Source organism: Trachypithecus francoisi, unplaced genomic scaffold, assembly GCF_009764315.1.
Source record: "Trachypithecus francoisi isolate TF-2019V2 unplaced genomic scaffold, Tfra_2.0 Lachesis_group9, whole genome shotgun sequence".
Classification (NCBI taxonomy): Eukaryota; Metazoa; Chordata; class Mammalia; order Primates; family Cercopithecidae; genus Trachypithecus; species Trachypithecus francoisi.
This window is the reverse complement of record NW_022681474.1, coordinates 64,177,547-64,195,607: the sequence shown is the minus strand read 5'-3', so window position 1 is coordinate 64,195,607 and position 18,061 is coordinate 64,177,547. Positions and strand designations below refer to the sequence as shown.

The following is an 18,061-nucleotide window of genomic DNA, read 5'->3' as shown; positions in this document are numbered from 1 at the left end:
GTCTAAAAATGTCATTTTAACCTTTAATATCAATGTCATATTCCATCTTATCAGGTAGTAACTCTGGCTGTTTTGATTTTCATTTTAGAAGAATAAGGAACATAAGTATACAACAATCAATAACTATATTACCATCATATAATTACCCAGTTGGCATACTGTTTATTATTTTAGTTTAAGGAGAAACATTGAAGCAAGAAAAAGGGGGTGCTAGAGGTTTGCAGACACTTAGCAAACATTAATGTTTATCCTACAGCTTTGTAAGCACTTTACCAAGAATCTTTAAACTGTCATTTTGCTGATGGAAAGTATAAAATGAGACTTCAGCAGAAGTTAATCTCATCATTATCTACTTAAAACAGTGTTTTTTACATTGATCTAAAGAGGTTTGTGTGTATTTTGACTGTTTTTCCTATATGATCATCTTTAAGTATTAGTATGAAAGTTAATGAGTAAAGAAAATCTGCTGAATAAATCCACCTGATAATCCAAGGCACTTAAAGGAAATACATGCTATAATGTGATGCAAACATTTTACTTGATTAGTGCTCTATTTCTCAATTTAACAACAAAACCTAAAAGAAATTTAAATCAAGACTTTTGACTGACATATTCAGTGCAATTTGATTAGGGTGCAGATAACTACACTATTTTGGTGTGACCATATAAGTATTCTGATCATAATTATGACATATACTCTGCTACTAGTTAGAAAAGGAACAGTTTTTAACTTCTTCATACCTTTCATATATGCACATGTTCTTAATACATTATTATAATAAATAAAATGTACCTGAAAATATAAAACATACTTCTTGTCCAAAAAGTATGCATTTATTTATCATACAAAATGTTCATTCTGAACCTATGCTGTATGAAATGCTACAGATAGCCCACTATAAATGTACAGGTAGCAAGGGAAGATGACAGATATCTAAAAATATTTGTTAGTAGCACTATATTGTTGATTACTACATATCAACATATGTAGTAGAATAATGAATAAAGTGAAAGAAAAAGCGTAATGCCTTAGGTGTTTACTTTGGGCACAGTAATGTTTGGTCCGGTTTTCTTTCTAGTTTTCTGGTACCCTAGTTAAATGAGCAAGAGTGTGATGGAAAGTGGGCTTTGAAGTCAATCAGACCTGCATTTATATTTCATTTCTACCACCTAATAGTCGTGTGTCTATGGGCAAGTTATTTAACTTCTCCAAGCCTCAAGTTTTTTAACTTATAAAATATGTTGTTACAAAGCTTAAAAGAAGTAAGTTACTAGCACAATGCCTAGAACATAGAATTTGTGCTTTAGAGAAGAAATAAAAATACATAATTCTACCATCTATAGGTAGAGCTCTTTTCCCAAAATAATACTAAAATTCCAGTTTGCTTATAATCCTAAAATATGTATAATTCCAGAATATCTAAATCTGTACTGCTTTTACTTCTCTAAGATATCTTTGTGATAAGACTGTCCACTTAATTTATTTAAACAGCTTTACTTTTCAAGGACACATTACCATATTCATAAAAGGAAAAAATTCAAATTAAATATAATCTGTACTGAAAGTTTCCTTTTCAGATTTTGGGAAGTTAAAATGTTTGTGATACCTGGATTTATTTTTTTAATTTTTTATTGATATATAATAGCTGTATATATTTGGGGAGTACATGTGATATTTTGATACATGTATACAATGTGTAATGATCAGATCAGAGTAATTGGGATATCCAAAATTTTAAACATGTGTCTTTCATTTGTATTAGGAACACTATAGATCTATTTTAATTTCTTCTTCTTTGATTTCAGCAGGAAAGGAAGGGCAAGAAATCCTGGGGCCTGAAGCTCAGGCGGATGAAGCAGGATGTACAGGTACTCTGCTGCAGCTTACTTTCATACCATAACCTTTAAAAGAAAGTCTTTTGTGTCACTGATTTCGCATTTGTGAGTTCTGAATTTAGTCCGTTTTCTTCTCTTTTATCTTACCTTCCTTAAATGTTTAAGTACTTAGGCGTGTGATGCACTACATAAAAAGAAGTAAATATTCCTTAAATACAGAGTAACTTACAGATTCATATTACATAGCAGATTTTTCTGTTCTATAAGAATGACAAGTATAACCTACAGATAATCCAAAAAATAAGTGTTTGAAAGATGATTTGAACTTCTGTCAAGTTTTTGACCAAAGTTAGAGAAATGCAGATCTAACTTTTGAGTTTCATTATTAGTTACCTGGGTCTGCTTTGAATTGCCCACAAGACAAAAAGCAGAAGAAAATAGAAAAAGCAAATATGGATTATCTATGAATCAGATGAGAATCATGAATATTAATGAGTTGAGTGAACATGTCGCAGCAAACAAGAGAATCAAAAATGTTTCTTAAGTTTTCTGTGATTGAAAAAGGATAAAATGAAGTTGAATTATAGTAAACAAGGAAATTTGCTTTTAGGTGACTAAAAAGTACATACTCCCTGAGACTTAAGGCTATTCCTCTGTAATGGATTCAGATCAGATTTAAGAAGCAAAAGAGTAAGTGGAAAAATTAAATCAGATATTATGTATAATAATACCAGTCACTTTTTATTGTGTTCCCTAAAAGAGCCAGAACTGTTAGAATGTAAACTTCAAAAATGAATTCCAGATTATTAAAACATTTCCTCACAATATTATACTTAAACGTAGTATAATTGTACTTTGTGTATTCAACCATAAATTAGATATTTCTGTCATATAGTTTTCATTACATTTTCTTTTTCCTTCTCTTCTATGAGTTATCATCTATAGATTTGTTTTTTACTTTGCTGTGCATTTTAGGAATATTCTATAAAGGCTTACAAATTGTATCTTTCATTAGGTAAGATGAGGTACGGTTCATGGCCTAAAAGTGTCAAGATTAGATTTTTATTCATAATATAAACAATAGCACTCCTATACTTGTCAGCCATTTCTGTAAAACAGAGTAAATCTTTGTGCTGTTATTAAAAGTGAATTTCAGGTTAATTAAATAATAATGGAGTATGTGATAATTTGTGGTGCCTATAGCCTACGATTTTATGTTTTGCCCCAACTTGGTTCTGTGTAACCTGTGTGAATAATGTATTCAGATATGCTTGTTATCATATATTTGCAATGCTAAACTATAGAATATGTAAAATATTTAAGCTGGACATTTGTTAGTAGTAATACAGTAATGTTAATAAACGTAAGAGTACACTGTTTACTTTTACCTAGTGTTGTTAAACTTTGATGACTTATATTACCAGAGTTACAGAAGACTTCTTGCCCTTCTAGGTAAAATGCTATCCAAAAAGATACTCACAGGTTTACAGTATTTTATCTGTCAGGCTGTTCTTCACTATAAAAATAAATGAATTCTTTCAATTTGAAGTACTGAATAGTATGTAAATTTCCTCAAAAAAAATTGCATCTGAAAGGCAGGGTAACCTTCTCAAATTTGTGTTTAACAAAAGTTGCTGCTGGAATGTAAAATCTCCCCCATCTACACGATGATGATCCCTGCTGCATTATTCACCTGGAACATGGGGAGTTAGGAGTAAGCAAACTTCCATTAAAGCTCCAGTGAGTGTAGCTTTAAAAGGAAATTTAACTTTTGAGACTTCTGAGCAGTTAAACTGTAAAATTATGTCATGCCTTTGCTTTTGTTACTTTCTTGACTTCTAGGGAATAATATGCTGACAAAATGAGTAAAAATATTTTACAGCAGTCGCCATCATTAGTTCAGAACGTTGTCGGATCTTTTTTATAGCAGACTTCATTTTGCAGCTCTTGAAGTTAAGGAACTATAGTCTGAAGTTAGTATTCAGAGTAAAAAATTCATTTAAAACATCCTTTGTTCCTACTGAGCATCCCTTTTTTTGTTTATATAGTTGATAATTTTAGAAAGTTTCAAACATGGAGGATAAAGATAAGAGGAAGCCTGAGGACACTTTATTCAGGATGGAAAAATTGATTGATTTAAAAAATATTTAGTGTTTATATTAAATATTTGCTCTCTCAAATACACGTATATAGTCATTTAATTCTACACTTTGATTGTCAATTTTGAGTTTTGTCATATTTAAAGAAAACCCAATTACCCTTTTATGCTCTGTATATTTTTTTCATCTTCCTAATGTTTACATATATACGTTTATCATCTAAAGACCAGGACATTTATAATTGACCTTTTCAAGATGTGCATTTCCCAACACTTTAAATTTTAAAAAGCTGCAGAAATTCTGGTCTCAGTTTGAAATTGGGCCTGGTAAATGTGGGTTCATGGAGATAGAGTGTAGTTTAATAGAAAGAGCTCAGATTTTATACCTGACACCTAATACCAACTTGTCTGCTCTAACAGTCATACATTTTCTCTCTGTGATCTTAGAAAACCTTTTCTGACCCTAATTTTTTTATTGAGAAAAATTTTAATTGCAAAATTATGTTCATCTTGCAAGACTTCTTTAAGGCATAAATAGCTAACAATTCCATAGTACTTACTACATACCAGGTACCCTCCTAATAAGTACATTAATGTATTAATTAATTTAATTCTTACAACAACCCTAAGAGGTACTGTATATAAATTTTATAGGATGTAAACTGATTATATACTGCCTCGCAAATTTCTTAATGGACATATAAAATTTTTCATTTTAAATGTCAGTAGTTATAATTTAATTTCTGGCATAGTAAAACATTGACATTTTAACATCACTGTTACATACGAAACCCATAGTATATTAAAACCTATTATCGTTTTTTTAAAAGTATGAAAATGTTCTTTAAGAGTAAGAAATGTTAGGTCATAATGTTTACTTTTTGAGCTCATATTTCCATTCTATATACACTATAGAATTTTATGCCAATATATATTTCCTGTTTGAAGGTATTTTTGATCAACTATTTTATTTCCTTACAAGAAAAATATGTGTATAAATTAAAATTTATTTTTAATTTCCAGGGACCACAAAGATCTTAGTTTTTTAGAAAATTCAGGGATTTATCATTTAATTATTAGTAGTTCATAGTTGATCACAACATAAGTATATTTTAAACTTTAATTATTAAAGAAAAACATTATTAGAAATGAGATTAAAGGAGCTAATTTTTTTTTTTTTTTTTTTTTTTTGAGGCGGAGTCTCGCTCTGTCGCCCGGACTGGAGTGCAGTGGCCAGATCTCAGCTCACTGCAAGCTCCACCTCCCGGGTTTACGCCATTCTCCTGCCTCAGCCTCCCGAGTAGCTGGGACTACAGGCGCCCGCCACCTCGCCCGGCTAGTTTTTGTATTTTTAGTAGAGACGGGGTTTCACCGTGTTAATCAGGATGGTCTCGATCTCCTGACCTCGTGATCCGCCCGTCTCGGCCTCCCAAAGTGCTGGGATTACAGGCTTGAGCCACCGCGCCCGGCCAGGAGCTAATTTTTTTAATTACTTCATAAATAGTAATTAATTATAATAGCTTAATATTATTTCTAGAAGGAAAAGTGTTCATCATTTGGTTTCTCTTTTTTTAGCATTGAGGTACCTTTATTCTCAAATTAAAAGATGAAATAAAATTTTATGTTATAACTGAGTTGCTCAGTTTTTATACATCTTCAGACATAATGTCAAAAGTTATTTGTCAATGAAAATATTTTAATGTCCTGTCAGCTTATACTTTGATTAACTATTTCTTCAATTTTGTTGAAAACCAAAATTTAAAGCCATCTAATTTGCAAAAAGATTTGTTTCCCAGTGATTACAATCATCTATTCCCTCATTTTCTGGGACATATACCAGAAAGACTTTACCAATAGTTATTTATCAAAGGACTAATGATATCTGTTTTGGGCTTTAAAAAATTTTTTTCTCACAGTCACTTTGTTTAATGTATTGAAGAAACTGAAATATGGTTAATTTAAGTATCTTTTACCAGTATATTTTTCATGAAAAACACTTTTATTATATGAACTGTATTTTGAGCAATACCTTATTAGTTCATGCAATTTCTGGAAAATTTCCAATAATCTACCCAGCAAAGCCAGTTATCAACATCAAACCAGCCAGACAAGTCAGACTTACTTTCAGTCAGGAAAAAAAGCATTTTTTCATTTTCTGAACTCAGTGTGACAATACATATTTTGAGGAATTTTATAAAATCTCATCAATAAGGAAGTGTATGAAGGATATATTTAAAATATAAAAATTAGCCAGGTGTGGTGGTACACGCTTGTAATCCCAGCTACTTGGGAGGCTGAGGCAGGAGAATCGCTTGGACCCAGGAGGTGGAGGTTGCAGTGAGCCAAGATCATGCCATTGCACTCCAGCCTGGGCAACAAGAGCGAAACTCAGTCTCAAGAAAAAAAAAGAAATTATCAGTAATGAAGAAAACATAAAGTATAAGTAAATACATCTTATACTAATACTAAGTAGTAAAGTCAAGATTAAGATTATATAGATCTCATCTAATTTGTATGTTAAAAAAATCTTCATCTCCAACTGTGTACCTTTAGACCTAATCAATGTATAGGAGAGCTAGAATTTATTGAAGCAGCAAAATTCATATATAAAATACAGATCATGCAGTTCTGAAAAGTGTATACTATTTAAAAACTCATTCCAACAGCTAGCACACTTACAATTTTTATTAGGATTTAGAAAATATAAGATGGAGATTGCTTAATTGAAATAAATATTTTATATAATTTGATAAAAACAATTTTAATTCTTAGCAACTCAACATGGAATCTGTAAGAAATCACATTATATATTAATTTCATTTATGACTTTTATCTAGTTTAAATTAAAAAAATTGAAATTGCTTTGCAAAGAATGCCACTGATTTGTTCTGCTTTAGCTCTTCAGAACTGCTTATTGTTCTACCTAATGACAAATCCTAGGAATGATGTTTGAGAATATTATTTGCTTTGCTCTTATCAGTCTCTTGAAGAGCAATGAATTTTTAAATAATAGTTAGGGGGTCATTAAGGGAAAATTACCCTCACTCCCTCTGGCCATATTATATAGTTAATTTCAGCATCCCAACCAGGACCAGCATACCGCCATTTCAGTTGTGCTTTATGCCTAATAGAAATTCATGTAAACAGGGAAGACCAGAAAACCTATAGTGATTCTATGTTGCCTTTATTTGTCAGTAAAGAAGGCTTTCCCTAATCAGTATTTTGAACTTTACTCCTTTGGCACCCAGGAGGACTTTACACTCCAAGCAGTGTACCATAATCATGTCATGGATGGGTAGAGGAATATGCCTTTTCTCTTTTTTTCTTTTAAGAAAGAACAAGGGATACTGTGAAAAAGGGAGAGCAGGGAGAAGAACTTTCAAGGATGCTAGAAAAGAGTTTGCATGGAAGTTGAGGATCTGGGAGTTGATTCCTTTAAAACCAACAGTCCAGCTTACCTTTTAAAAGTCTTCACTTACCTCTGGATCCAGTAATCCCAGTTTGGTAACTACTGACATTAACTAAATAATGCAGTTCTTGGTATGTAGCAAATGTTAAATAATTGATCGCTATTGAGAAGTAGGGAAAAAATTACAGTCACCATTTGTTACTGTCATTGGTTCTCAGGTTTTAAATAGCAGTCACCCTGATGAGTTCAGTTATCACTACGGTGCAGGAGATTTAGCAAGATAGTTTTAATAACCATCAAACAAACAGATGCCATACATCCCCATTGTAATTTGGCCAAATGTCAGCTTGCTGGGAAGTGCTGTTTTACAAATTTAGACCTGACAGTTCAGAGTCTATAAAGAAGTCATCCCTGCGGCATTTGGGAGCCATACTAAGGCACTGCAGTTACCAGCATGGAGTAGAGGCCCTCATCTGGAGCCAGTGGAGGAAATGGAGGAAAACCATAGTACAGCAATACTGCTTTAGAAATTTGGCAGCACTCTGGGCTACCATCTCAAAGCATAAGCCTTTCTAATTCAAGAAAAGTTGCCTCTGCCTTAATCCCCCAGTTAAACATTTACTGAGGCAGAAATAGAGAAAGAATAGCCTTGTTTTATATGAATACTAGTATAGCTAAGAAACAGTTTTCATAGATTTGATACCCTTTGATGCTTATTAGAAATCCTTCTAACTATAGATAATTATTAAAAACTATGTTCTAAGAAATCATGTAACTGAACTGAATGTCAGAATGGTTTATATGAGAATGATTCAGATTTAAAGTACAGTCCCCCCCTACCATTATCTATGGGGGATAAATTCCAAGACCCCCCATCAAGTGTCTGAAATAAATACTTACTATACTGTTTCCTATACATACATACCTATGATAAAGTTTAATTTATAAATTTTATACAGAGATTGCAACAAAAACTAATAATAAAATACGGTTATAACAATATGCTGTAATAAAAGTTATATGAATGTGGTCTCCCTCGCTGTCTCTCAGATTATTATTCTTGTACTGTGTTCACCTGATTTCAGATTGCAGCTGATCACAGGTATCTGAAATCATGGAAAATGAAGCCACAGATAAGGGGCTGTCTATTGTCCAACTTTAAATATTGTGATATGATAGGTTGCTAAGAAGGTGACCTTTGAGAACTAAAGTTTTTTTCTTGCTTTATCATTAATTGAGAAATAATTCAGTCAACTATATTGCTTTCTCTGTGTTTTATTAGTAAAATGCAATAGAAGTATGACTTTAACATTTAAAAGGGATACTGTGAGAATTTCACACATTTATAACACTTTAAACTTATAAAGCAAAGAGATTTTAGGAGATTACAACAAAATGAGTGGAATTCATTTTTAATATTCAAGAAATATTTTCTGCAGATTCAAGAAGAATCACATGTTCTCTCAAATAATTTCTTATTTAGAAAACCTTTGTAATAACTTAGTGGTGAGATTGCTTTCTTAAAAGTACGCTTTTTTTCTTTTTAGTAAAAGATGATGAATGCGAGTCAGATGCAGAAAATGAGCAAAACCATGATCCTAATGTTGAAGAGTTTCTACAACAACAAGACACTGCTGTCATTTTTCCTGAGGCACCTGAAGAGGACCAGAGGCAGGGTACACCAGAAGCCAGTGGTCATGATGAAAATGGTAAATGGATCTTAACAACCGTGTTTCTTTGCCTCTTTAAAGGATTGTTGTTTCTACCATTCTACTATGGGAACTTGCTCTACTATTGGGAACATTCTTGAGGACCAGACTTTATTACAGGTGCCTATAGAGAGCAGTCTGTTTCATTAATGGAACACTATGGTGACCACACAGTAATAAATTATTAGCTGCTCATGTATTGTGGTAGTAATGCCACTGCATATGAAATGCTTAGAACAGTGTCTGGACATCAAATTCCATTTACTTACATGGCAGTAGGCAGTAGAAGCGAGAACTAGAAAAACCCTTACTGCCCTTTGATTCTTTCCCACTCTTCTCGTAGCAAATAAAAATATGGTTGTCTGCTTTGTACAAGAACATACTAATTTGGAGACAGTGGTTTTTCTGAATCTGCCTTATTCCACTCTGATACGAAAAGTCGGTGTACAGAGTGAGGAAAATGCAATAAAAATGTGTTCAGACTCTCCTGAGAAGAAATAGGCTGTGTTACAGTTTTGGAGGAAAAGACTATGTTATTGTTCACCAGAAGAAAGTAGGTTATCAAAGAAATGGAAGGGAAATACAAAATTTTAAAATATATATGTATTTATGTAAAATGTTTATGTGACTAAAGGCTTTCAAAAAGCCTCACTGAAAGGAAACAATGAAACCTAAAGAAATGATCCATTATGTAGTTCTAATAAAGGTTAAACCTTTTAAAGTTTGTCAAGTCCACACAGTACAATCTAAAAATTGAGGAACTACTATTCTGAATTAGTAAACAGTTTGAATTATAGAATAAGTTGTTGATTTTGTTATTCATTACTTTCAGATATTTAATGTAATCTAATTAAATGCTAATAAAGAATTTTGAAGTATTCTGTCATATCCATGACATTTGTTTACATATTTATTCCTTTTTATAACCAAATAGTATTCAATTGTGCATATATGCCACATTTTCTTCATCCATTGATGGACACTGAGGTTGATTCCATATCTTTGCTGTTGTGAATAGTACTGTAATAAGCATGGAGATCCAGGCATCTCTTTGATGTACTGACTTCCCTTGGATAAATACCCAGTAGCGGAATTGCTGGATCATATAATAGTTCTATTTTTAGTTTTTTTGTGAAATCTCCATACTGTTTTCACAGTGACTGTCCTAATTTTCATTCCCACCAATAATATATAAGAGTTCCCTTTTCTCCACATCTTCACCGGCATTCATTAGTTTTTGTCTTTAATATCAATTCTAACTGGGATGAAATGATATATTATTGTGGTTTTGATTTGCATTTCTCTAATGATTAGTGATGGTGAGCATTTTTTCATATATCTGTGGCCATTTGTATGTCTTCTTTTGAGAAATGTTTATTCATGTCCTTTGCCTGCTTTTCAATAGGATTATTTGGGTTTTCTTAATCTGTTGAGTAGTTTGTATATTCTTCATATTAGTCCCTTTGTCAGATGAGTAGTTTGCAGATATTCACTCTGTTGTTTCCTTTGCTGTGCAAAAGCTTTTTAGTTTAATATAGTCCCATTTGTCAAATGTTTTTGTTGCCTGTGCTTCAGAGGTCTTAGCAATAAAATCTTTGCCTACCCCAATGTCCTGAGTGTTTTCTGTGTGTTTTCTTCTAGTAGTTTTATGGTGGTGTTTAAGTCTTTCGTTGATCTTGAGTTGATTTTTGTATGTGGTAGAGATAGGAGTCCAGTTTCATTCTTCGCATGTTAATATTCAGTTTTCCCAGCACCATTTATTGGAGAGTATGTCCTTTTCCCAGTGTAAGTTTTTGGTGCCTTTGTCGAAATCAAATGGCTGTTAATAATGTGGATTTAATTCTGGGTTCTCTATTCTCTTCCACTGGTCTGTGTATCTGTTTTATACTAATGCCATGCTGTTTTGGTTACTGTACCTTGTATTATATTTTGAAGTCAGGTAGTGCAATGTCTCCAGCTTTGTTCTTTTTGCTCAGGATTGCTTTGGCTATATTGTTCTTTTGTGGTTACATAAAAATTTTAGATTTGTTTTTTCTACTTCTGTGAAAAATGACATAGATATTTTGATAGGGATTGGATTGAATCTGTAGATTGCTCTGGGCAATATGATCATTTTAATGATGTTAATTCTTCTGATCCATGAGCATGGGATGTCTTTCCATTTACTTGTGTCTTCTTCAGTTTCTTTCATCAATATTTTGTAGTTTTCCTTGAAGAGGTCTTTCACCTCCTGGGGTAAATTTATCCCTAGGTATTTTACTTTTTTGTAGCTACTATAAATGAGATGGTCTTCTTGATTTATTTCTCGTCTAGTTCATTATTGGTGTACGGAAACACTGCTGATTTTTTATGTTGATTTTTGTATCCTGCAACTTGCCATTTATTTAGCAGATTGCAGAGTTTTTTGGTCATGTCTTTAGGTTTTTCTAGATATTAGATCATATAGTCTGCAAAGAGAGAATGTTAGACTTCTTTTCCAAATTGGATGCCTTCTTTCTCTTGCCCAATTGCTCTGGCTAAGACTTCCAATACTGTGTTGAGTAGGAGTGGTGAAGGAATGGAAATCCTTTTCTGATTACACTTCTTAGAGGGAAGTCTGTCAGCTTGTTCCATGCAGTATGAAGTTAGCTGTGGTTCTGTCATATATGGCCTTTAGCATATGGAGGTGAACCATCTTTGCATCCATGGGATAAATCCCACTTGATCATATTGCATTATCTTTTTGATGTGCTGTTAGATTTAGTTTGTGAATATTTTGTTGAGGATTTTGTGTCTATTGTCATCAGGGATATTAACCTGGATAGTTTTCCTTTTTTGTTTCATCTTTTTCTGGTTTTGGTATCAAGATAGTGCTGGACTTACAGAATGAATTAGGGGAAATTCCCACCTCTTCAATTTTTTGGAATAGTTTGAGGAAAACTAGTGTTAGTTCTTCTTTGATAGTTTGGTAGAATTCAGCAGTGAACCCCTCCAGTCCTGGACTTTACTTTGTTGGGAGATATTCATTATGGATTCAATCTCATTATTTATTGGTCTGTTTCTTTCTAATTTAATCTTGGTAGGCTGTGTCCAGAATATCCATATCCTCTAGGTTTTTCTGTTCTTTCATGTATAGTTATTCATAATTGTCTCTTTTGTATTTCTGTGGTATCATTTGTAAGTCTTTTTTTTCATTTTTTATTTGCATCTTCTCTGTTCTTAGTCTAGCTAGTGGTTTATCAGTTTTGTTACCTTTTCAAAAAGCCAACTTTTTGTTTTGTTCTTTGTGTTGTTTTTTAGTCTCCATTTCATTTATTTTGTTCTGATTGTTATTATTTCTTTCCTTCTACTAATTAAAGGTTTGCTTTGTTCTTGCTTTTCTAGGTTCTTGAGGCACATTGTTAGATTATTTATTTGAAATGTTTCTATTTTTTGATGTAGGTATTTATTGCTGTATACTTCCTCTTAGTAGTGCTTTTGCTGTATTTCATAGGTTTTGGTATGTTCTGTTTTGATTTTCATTTTCATTTAAATAAATTTTAATTTTAATTTCATTTAAAGAAATTTTAAAATTTCCTCCTTATTTCTTCCTTGACCCAGTGGTTATTCAGAAGCATGTTGTTTAATTTCCATGTGTGTGTAGAGTTTCCAAAGATCCTCTTATTATTAAAATCTATAGTTGTTTTACTTTGTGGTCTAAAAGCTACTTGATATGATTTTGATTTTTAAAAATTTGTTTGAGACTTGTCATGTGTCCCAACATGCAGTCTAGAGTATGTTCTGTATGTTGATGAGAAGAATATGTATCCTTTAGTTGGTTGAAATGTTCTGTAAATGTCTCAGGTCCATTTGGTATAAAATGCAGTTTAAATTCAGTGTTTCTTTGTTAAGTGTCTTTCTACATGATCTGTCTGATGCTGATAGGGGTGTTGAAGTCCCTAACTATTATTGTATTAGAGTCTCTCTCCCTTTAGATCTAATAATATTTTCTTTATATAAGCAGGTGCTTCAGTGTTGGGTGCATATATGTTAATAATTGTTATATCTTCTTACTGAATTGATTCTTTTGTCATTATTTAATGACCTTCTTTGTCCCCTTACACTGTTTTGTTTACTAGATTTAGTAGTTTATCTCATTATGGCTACTCTTGCTCACTATGGTTTCCATTTGCATGGACATCTTTTTCTGTCCCTTTACTTTCGATCTATATGTATCTTTACAGGAGAGATGAATTTCTTGTAGGCAGCACATAGTTGGGTTATAGTTTTTATCCATTCAGCCAATCTGTATCTTTTAAGTGGAAAGTTTAATCCATTTAGGTTATTATTATTGATATGTTAGAGCCTATTTCTGTCATTTTATTTTTATTTCTGGTTGTTTTGTATATCATTTGTTCCTTTCTTACTGATTATTATTGTGGTTTGGTAGTTTTCTGTAGTGGTAACATTTGAGTTCTTTCTTATTTGTACTTGCTCTACCACTGGGTTTATATTTTCATGTGTTTTCATTATGGTAGATATTTTCCTGTCACTTCCAGGGATAAGACTCCCTTAAACATTTCTTGTAGGGCCAGTCTAGTGGTAATGAATTCTCTCAGCTTTTACTTGTTTAGGAAAGACTTTATTTCTCTTTCATTTATGAAAGATAATTTTTCTGGGTATGAGATTCTTGGCTGGCAGGGTTTTTTTCTTTCAATACTTTGAATAAATATATCATTTCTTTCTCTCCTAGCCTATAAAGTTTCTGTTGCTAAACTGCTGTTAGTCATATGGAGGTTCCCTTACAAGTGATTGGACACTTTTCTCTTGTTGTTTTTAGAATCTCTGTCTTTTACTTTTGACAGTGAATATAATGTGCCATGGAGAAAATCTTTTTGAATTGTATCTGTTTGGGGATTCACTGAGCTTTCTGTATCTGGATGTCTAAATCCTTTGCTAGACTTGGGAAGTTTTGGCTATTATTTCATTAAATAGGTTTTCTATCCCTTTTGTTTCCTCTTTGCCTTATAACACATCAAAAATTGGAGTATTTGGTTGCTTTATAGTTTCTTACGTGTCATGCAGGCTTTGTTCATTTTTTTGTTCTTTTTTTCTCTTACTAGGTTATTTTAAAAGACCTGTCTTCAAGTTCTAAAATTCTTCTTCTGCCTGACCTAGTCTATTGCTGAAGCTTTCAGATATCTTTTGTCTTTCATTTAATGAATTCTTCTATTCCAGAATTTGTTTAGTTCTTTTTTATGAAACTTACCTCTTTGGTAAATTTCTCATTCATATCCTGATTTGTTTTTCTGGTTACTTTGTGTTGCTTTTCTGTGTTTTCTTGTATCTCCCTTAGCTTTTATAAGATCATTATTTTGAATCTTTCCCAGGATTTCATAAATTTATTTTGATTAGAATCTGTTGCTGGATAATTACTGTATTTTTGGAGCTGTCATTTTCCTTCCTTTTTCATGTTTCTTATGTTCTTACCTTGATATCTACACATCTGGTATAATAGTTATTCGAGTTTTTTGGATATGCTTTCGTTGGTTGAGTAGGGCACTTTGGCTTTGATTCTGGGTATATGTGGTAGTGTAATTTCTGTGTGATATATTTGATTATAAATAGTGTGAGTAGGCTCTGTGATTTCCTCGTTGGCTTAGGGTGCAATTGTTACTGGAGGCTGAGGTGAAGTTTGGCTGAGACAGGGATGCCAGGTGGAACATTCCTTGGGCCCTAGTCATGGTAGTAACGGGCCTGTGGTACCTGTCCTTAGACCACAGGGTGGCACACTGACACCTTGTGTTAGCAGGTCCAAGTGGGCTGATCCTTGGACCTCCAGGTGGCTTGCTTGGGTGCTGCTAGTGGCAGTGCTAAGCTGGGCAGGTAGGCAGGTTCTCAGGCTCCTGGGCAGTGGATGTCACTTGGTCAATGGCAGTAGCAGTGGCAGGACAACCCCCTGGTTCCCTAGTGATTCACGCTGGTGTTGGCAGTGACTGCAATGGGCTGGGTGAGTCAGTCCCCAAGCCTACTGGTGGTGCATGCAGGAGTATGCCAGCTGTGGTGATAGTAGCAAGTTGGGTGGACCAAACCTCAGGCCTCCAGGAGGAGTGTTCAGGTGACAACAGTGTTGGACTGGGCTAGGTGATCCCCCAGGTCCCTGAATAGCATGCTCGGAAACTGGGGAGGTAAGCTGGGCCAGATAGACCTGTCCTCAGGCCCCTTGGTGGTATGTGTAGGCACTGGCTATCATGGCAGGGGCAGGATGGTCCCAGGCCACCAGCAGAGTGCTCAAGTAAGGACATCAGTGTTTGCACTGTAGCCTTCCTACTGGGGAGGGCAAGGTTGCTCTCAGTGGCAGCAGCCATAGGGAGGGAGCTGGGAAATGTGCTCTTTAGCCCCAGACAGCAGCTGTGGATGAGGTAGCCTGTCCTCAGGTCCCTTATAAATGCATGGCAGCTCAGCTGCTGAGGAAATTGGGGGTCACTGCTAGTGGCTAGCACTTTGTCCCCAGCAGTGGAAGCCCACAGTGGCAGTAGTCTGTTGGGAAGTCTGTCCTCGGGGCATGTAAAAATGTTTGCAGCTCCTCTGCTCGGGGGAAATATGGTCACTTTCAATGGTTTGCACTTCAGCCTTAGCAGCCGCAACCAGTGTCAGTGGTGGCTGTGAAGGGAGGTATGTCAGAGGGGCTCCAGGCATGTGAAGATGCAGGAGCTGTTGGGTCCCAGAACAGGATGTAGTCTGTTGGGAGTTGGGCTCTCAAAATAGTGCTGTGCTGTAGCTACTTGGAACTCAGGGGATGTACAGATTCAGCGTAAGCTCCCTCTCTGGAGCAGCATTGTCATGTGGTCTCCAGGTACCTCCCTGTGTTAGTCTCAGAGCCCACAGTGGTCAAGGGATCTCCCATGGCTAGGACTGCAGGAGTCCATGGTGGGAATGTGGACCTCTGGGGGTCTCTCACTTACTCTTTCCCTGCACTGGAGAGCCTTTGCAGGTTGCTTCACTTCCTTCTTCCTTACTTGAGGTGTTTCCTGTCACTTTTCTGTTGAATTCCAGTGTTCTCTCTTAGATGATCTATGTGAAGTGTGAGCCCAACTCATTATTTTGGTTTTTCCTTGTAGAGAAGGTGAGTACCAGATGCCTCTATTGAGCCATCTTGAAGCCCCTCTCCCAACATGTTTGACCAACTGTTTAACATTCAGGTGCTCAGTCTGTTATTTGCAAGCTGGTCCTTGAGCAAGACATTTGATGTATATGGACTTAAATAAAGTAGTATATGTTTAGAAAGCACTTGGAGATTTTATGAAATTATCTTTGGTGGTTTGTTTTTCTATAGTGAATTCAAAATGAAAATAGAGATGATATTTACAAAAAGATATCACTTAGTAACTTATTTCATTGAAGAAATGTCAACTATGGAAAACTACTCTTAGTTAAATAGTATTAATTGGCAAAACACTACATTTTAGGATTGTCAGGCTTAGACAGCTCCAAGTGTAAAAATAAAGTTCATTCAGTAAACTCTATTCAGAATGCCTTTGTTTTCTAAAAGCTATATATATTCATACATACACAGTTATATAGCAGATTTGCCAGTGTATTTCAATAGGGGAAATTATAAGCAGGGTCATGCATGGGATGTGTTTATGTAGCAGGCCTAGATCTGGCCCCCATCAGTCTTTCCTTCCTTACCTTACACACTTCCTTTTTGGTCTGAACTCAGTCCTGTGGCCACACCTACCTGCAAGGGGCCCTTGGAAACAGTCTGTGTACTGTTTCCTCTTTGATGATAATGACTTGGTAGTTTCATTTTCAAAATCAGAGGAATAAACCTTAAATAAATAATGATACATACCATTGTTACCAATAGACCCTGTTGTAGAGCACAATTCCCCTTTAATCTGTATACACTTACAAAGGCAACCTACATTTTAATTTTACTTTTGTTTTCTTTTCTGGCTAATCACATGACAAAAGGGAAGAATTATAGTTTAGGGGAAAATATGGGACTTGAAGGTCAGATAGCCCGTATTTGAACCCTGACTTCATCATTTTCTGGCTCTGTGACTTTTCTTTTAAGTTATTGAGTCTTCCTGGGCACCAATGTTCTCTTTCTTATAAAATAGAGATGAGTATCATTGTATTGTTTTGAGGATCAAATATGAAATGGGTAGCACAGTATCTGGAACATAGCATAGGGAGTCAGTGGAAACTTTGGTAATATATTCTGAATGTTTTAAGTTTAAAATATATGATCTTTCTTTTACAGGAACACCAGATGCATTTTCACAGTTACTCACCTGTCCATATTGTGATAGAGGCTATAAACGCTTTACCTCTCTGAAAGAACACATTAAATATCGTCATGAAAAGAATGAAGATAACTTTAGTTGCTCCCTGTGCAGTTACACCTTTGCATACAGAACCCAACTTGAACGTCACATGACATCACATAAATCAGGAAGAGATCAAGTAAGTGCAATGACTGAGAGTTCACTAACTTTCCAGATTTTGACAACTCAGCCCTCAATGGAAGGCAAGGATTTTAATATATTTAAACGTTAAAAGAATGTACTAAACAGTGCTATATCTGCAGCCTTATAAAAATGAAAATGATTATTTATTTGAGTTATCCAGTCATTCCTGAGATTAAAAACCACATATGAACGTTATTTTAGAGGTGACTCAGTATTTTTTTCAGATAAGACCCTTTCCATCTTGACTTAATTATTTTGCTTATGCCATAACAGATAATTCTTCAAGTTTAGAAGATTTCAAATTGCATTCTATTAAAATGTTCAGTGTAGGAAAAATAAATGCTGACTATATAAACCACATTATACTAACCAAATTAACAAGAAAGTCAAATTTAAAAGTTTAATTTTCTTTGAACCAGTTACTATTTATTCTCAGTATAAGCTACTGTGGGTTTGTTTGTTTGTTTGTTTGTTTTTTCCGCCATAGTAAAGGGAGTTGCCTCCTCTAAAAATCTGAAGTTTAGATTTTTTTATTCTGAAAACTTAATTTTTGTATGGTTTATTCTACTTCTAT

At 34.3% G+C, this 18,061-nt stretch overlaps 1 protein-coding gene across 12 annotated transcripts in view; it reads left to right on the top strand.

Moving 5' to 3' along the window:
* ZEB1 (zinc finger E-box binding homeobox 1) overlaps window positions 1–18,061 on the top strand; it is a 192,767-nt gene that overhangs the window by 156,330 nt on the left and 18,376 nt on the right. For 7 of the 12 annotated variants that reach the window (XM_033209691.1, XM_033209698.1, XM_033209699.1 and 4 more), the window contains 3 exons: window positions 1,807–1,869; window positions 8,891–9,052; window positions 17,280–17,482. In XM_033209691.1, coding sequence (XP_033065582.1) covers window positions 1,807–1,869; window positions 8,891–9,052; window positions 17,280–17,482 — 428 coding nt within the window. The remainder of the gene's footprint in view (window positions 1–1,806; window positions 1,870–8,890; window positions 9,053–17,279; window positions 17,483–18,061) is intronic. The other 5 variants (XM_033209692.1, XM_033209702.1, XM_033209703.1 and 2 more) reach the window with 1 other exon arrangement.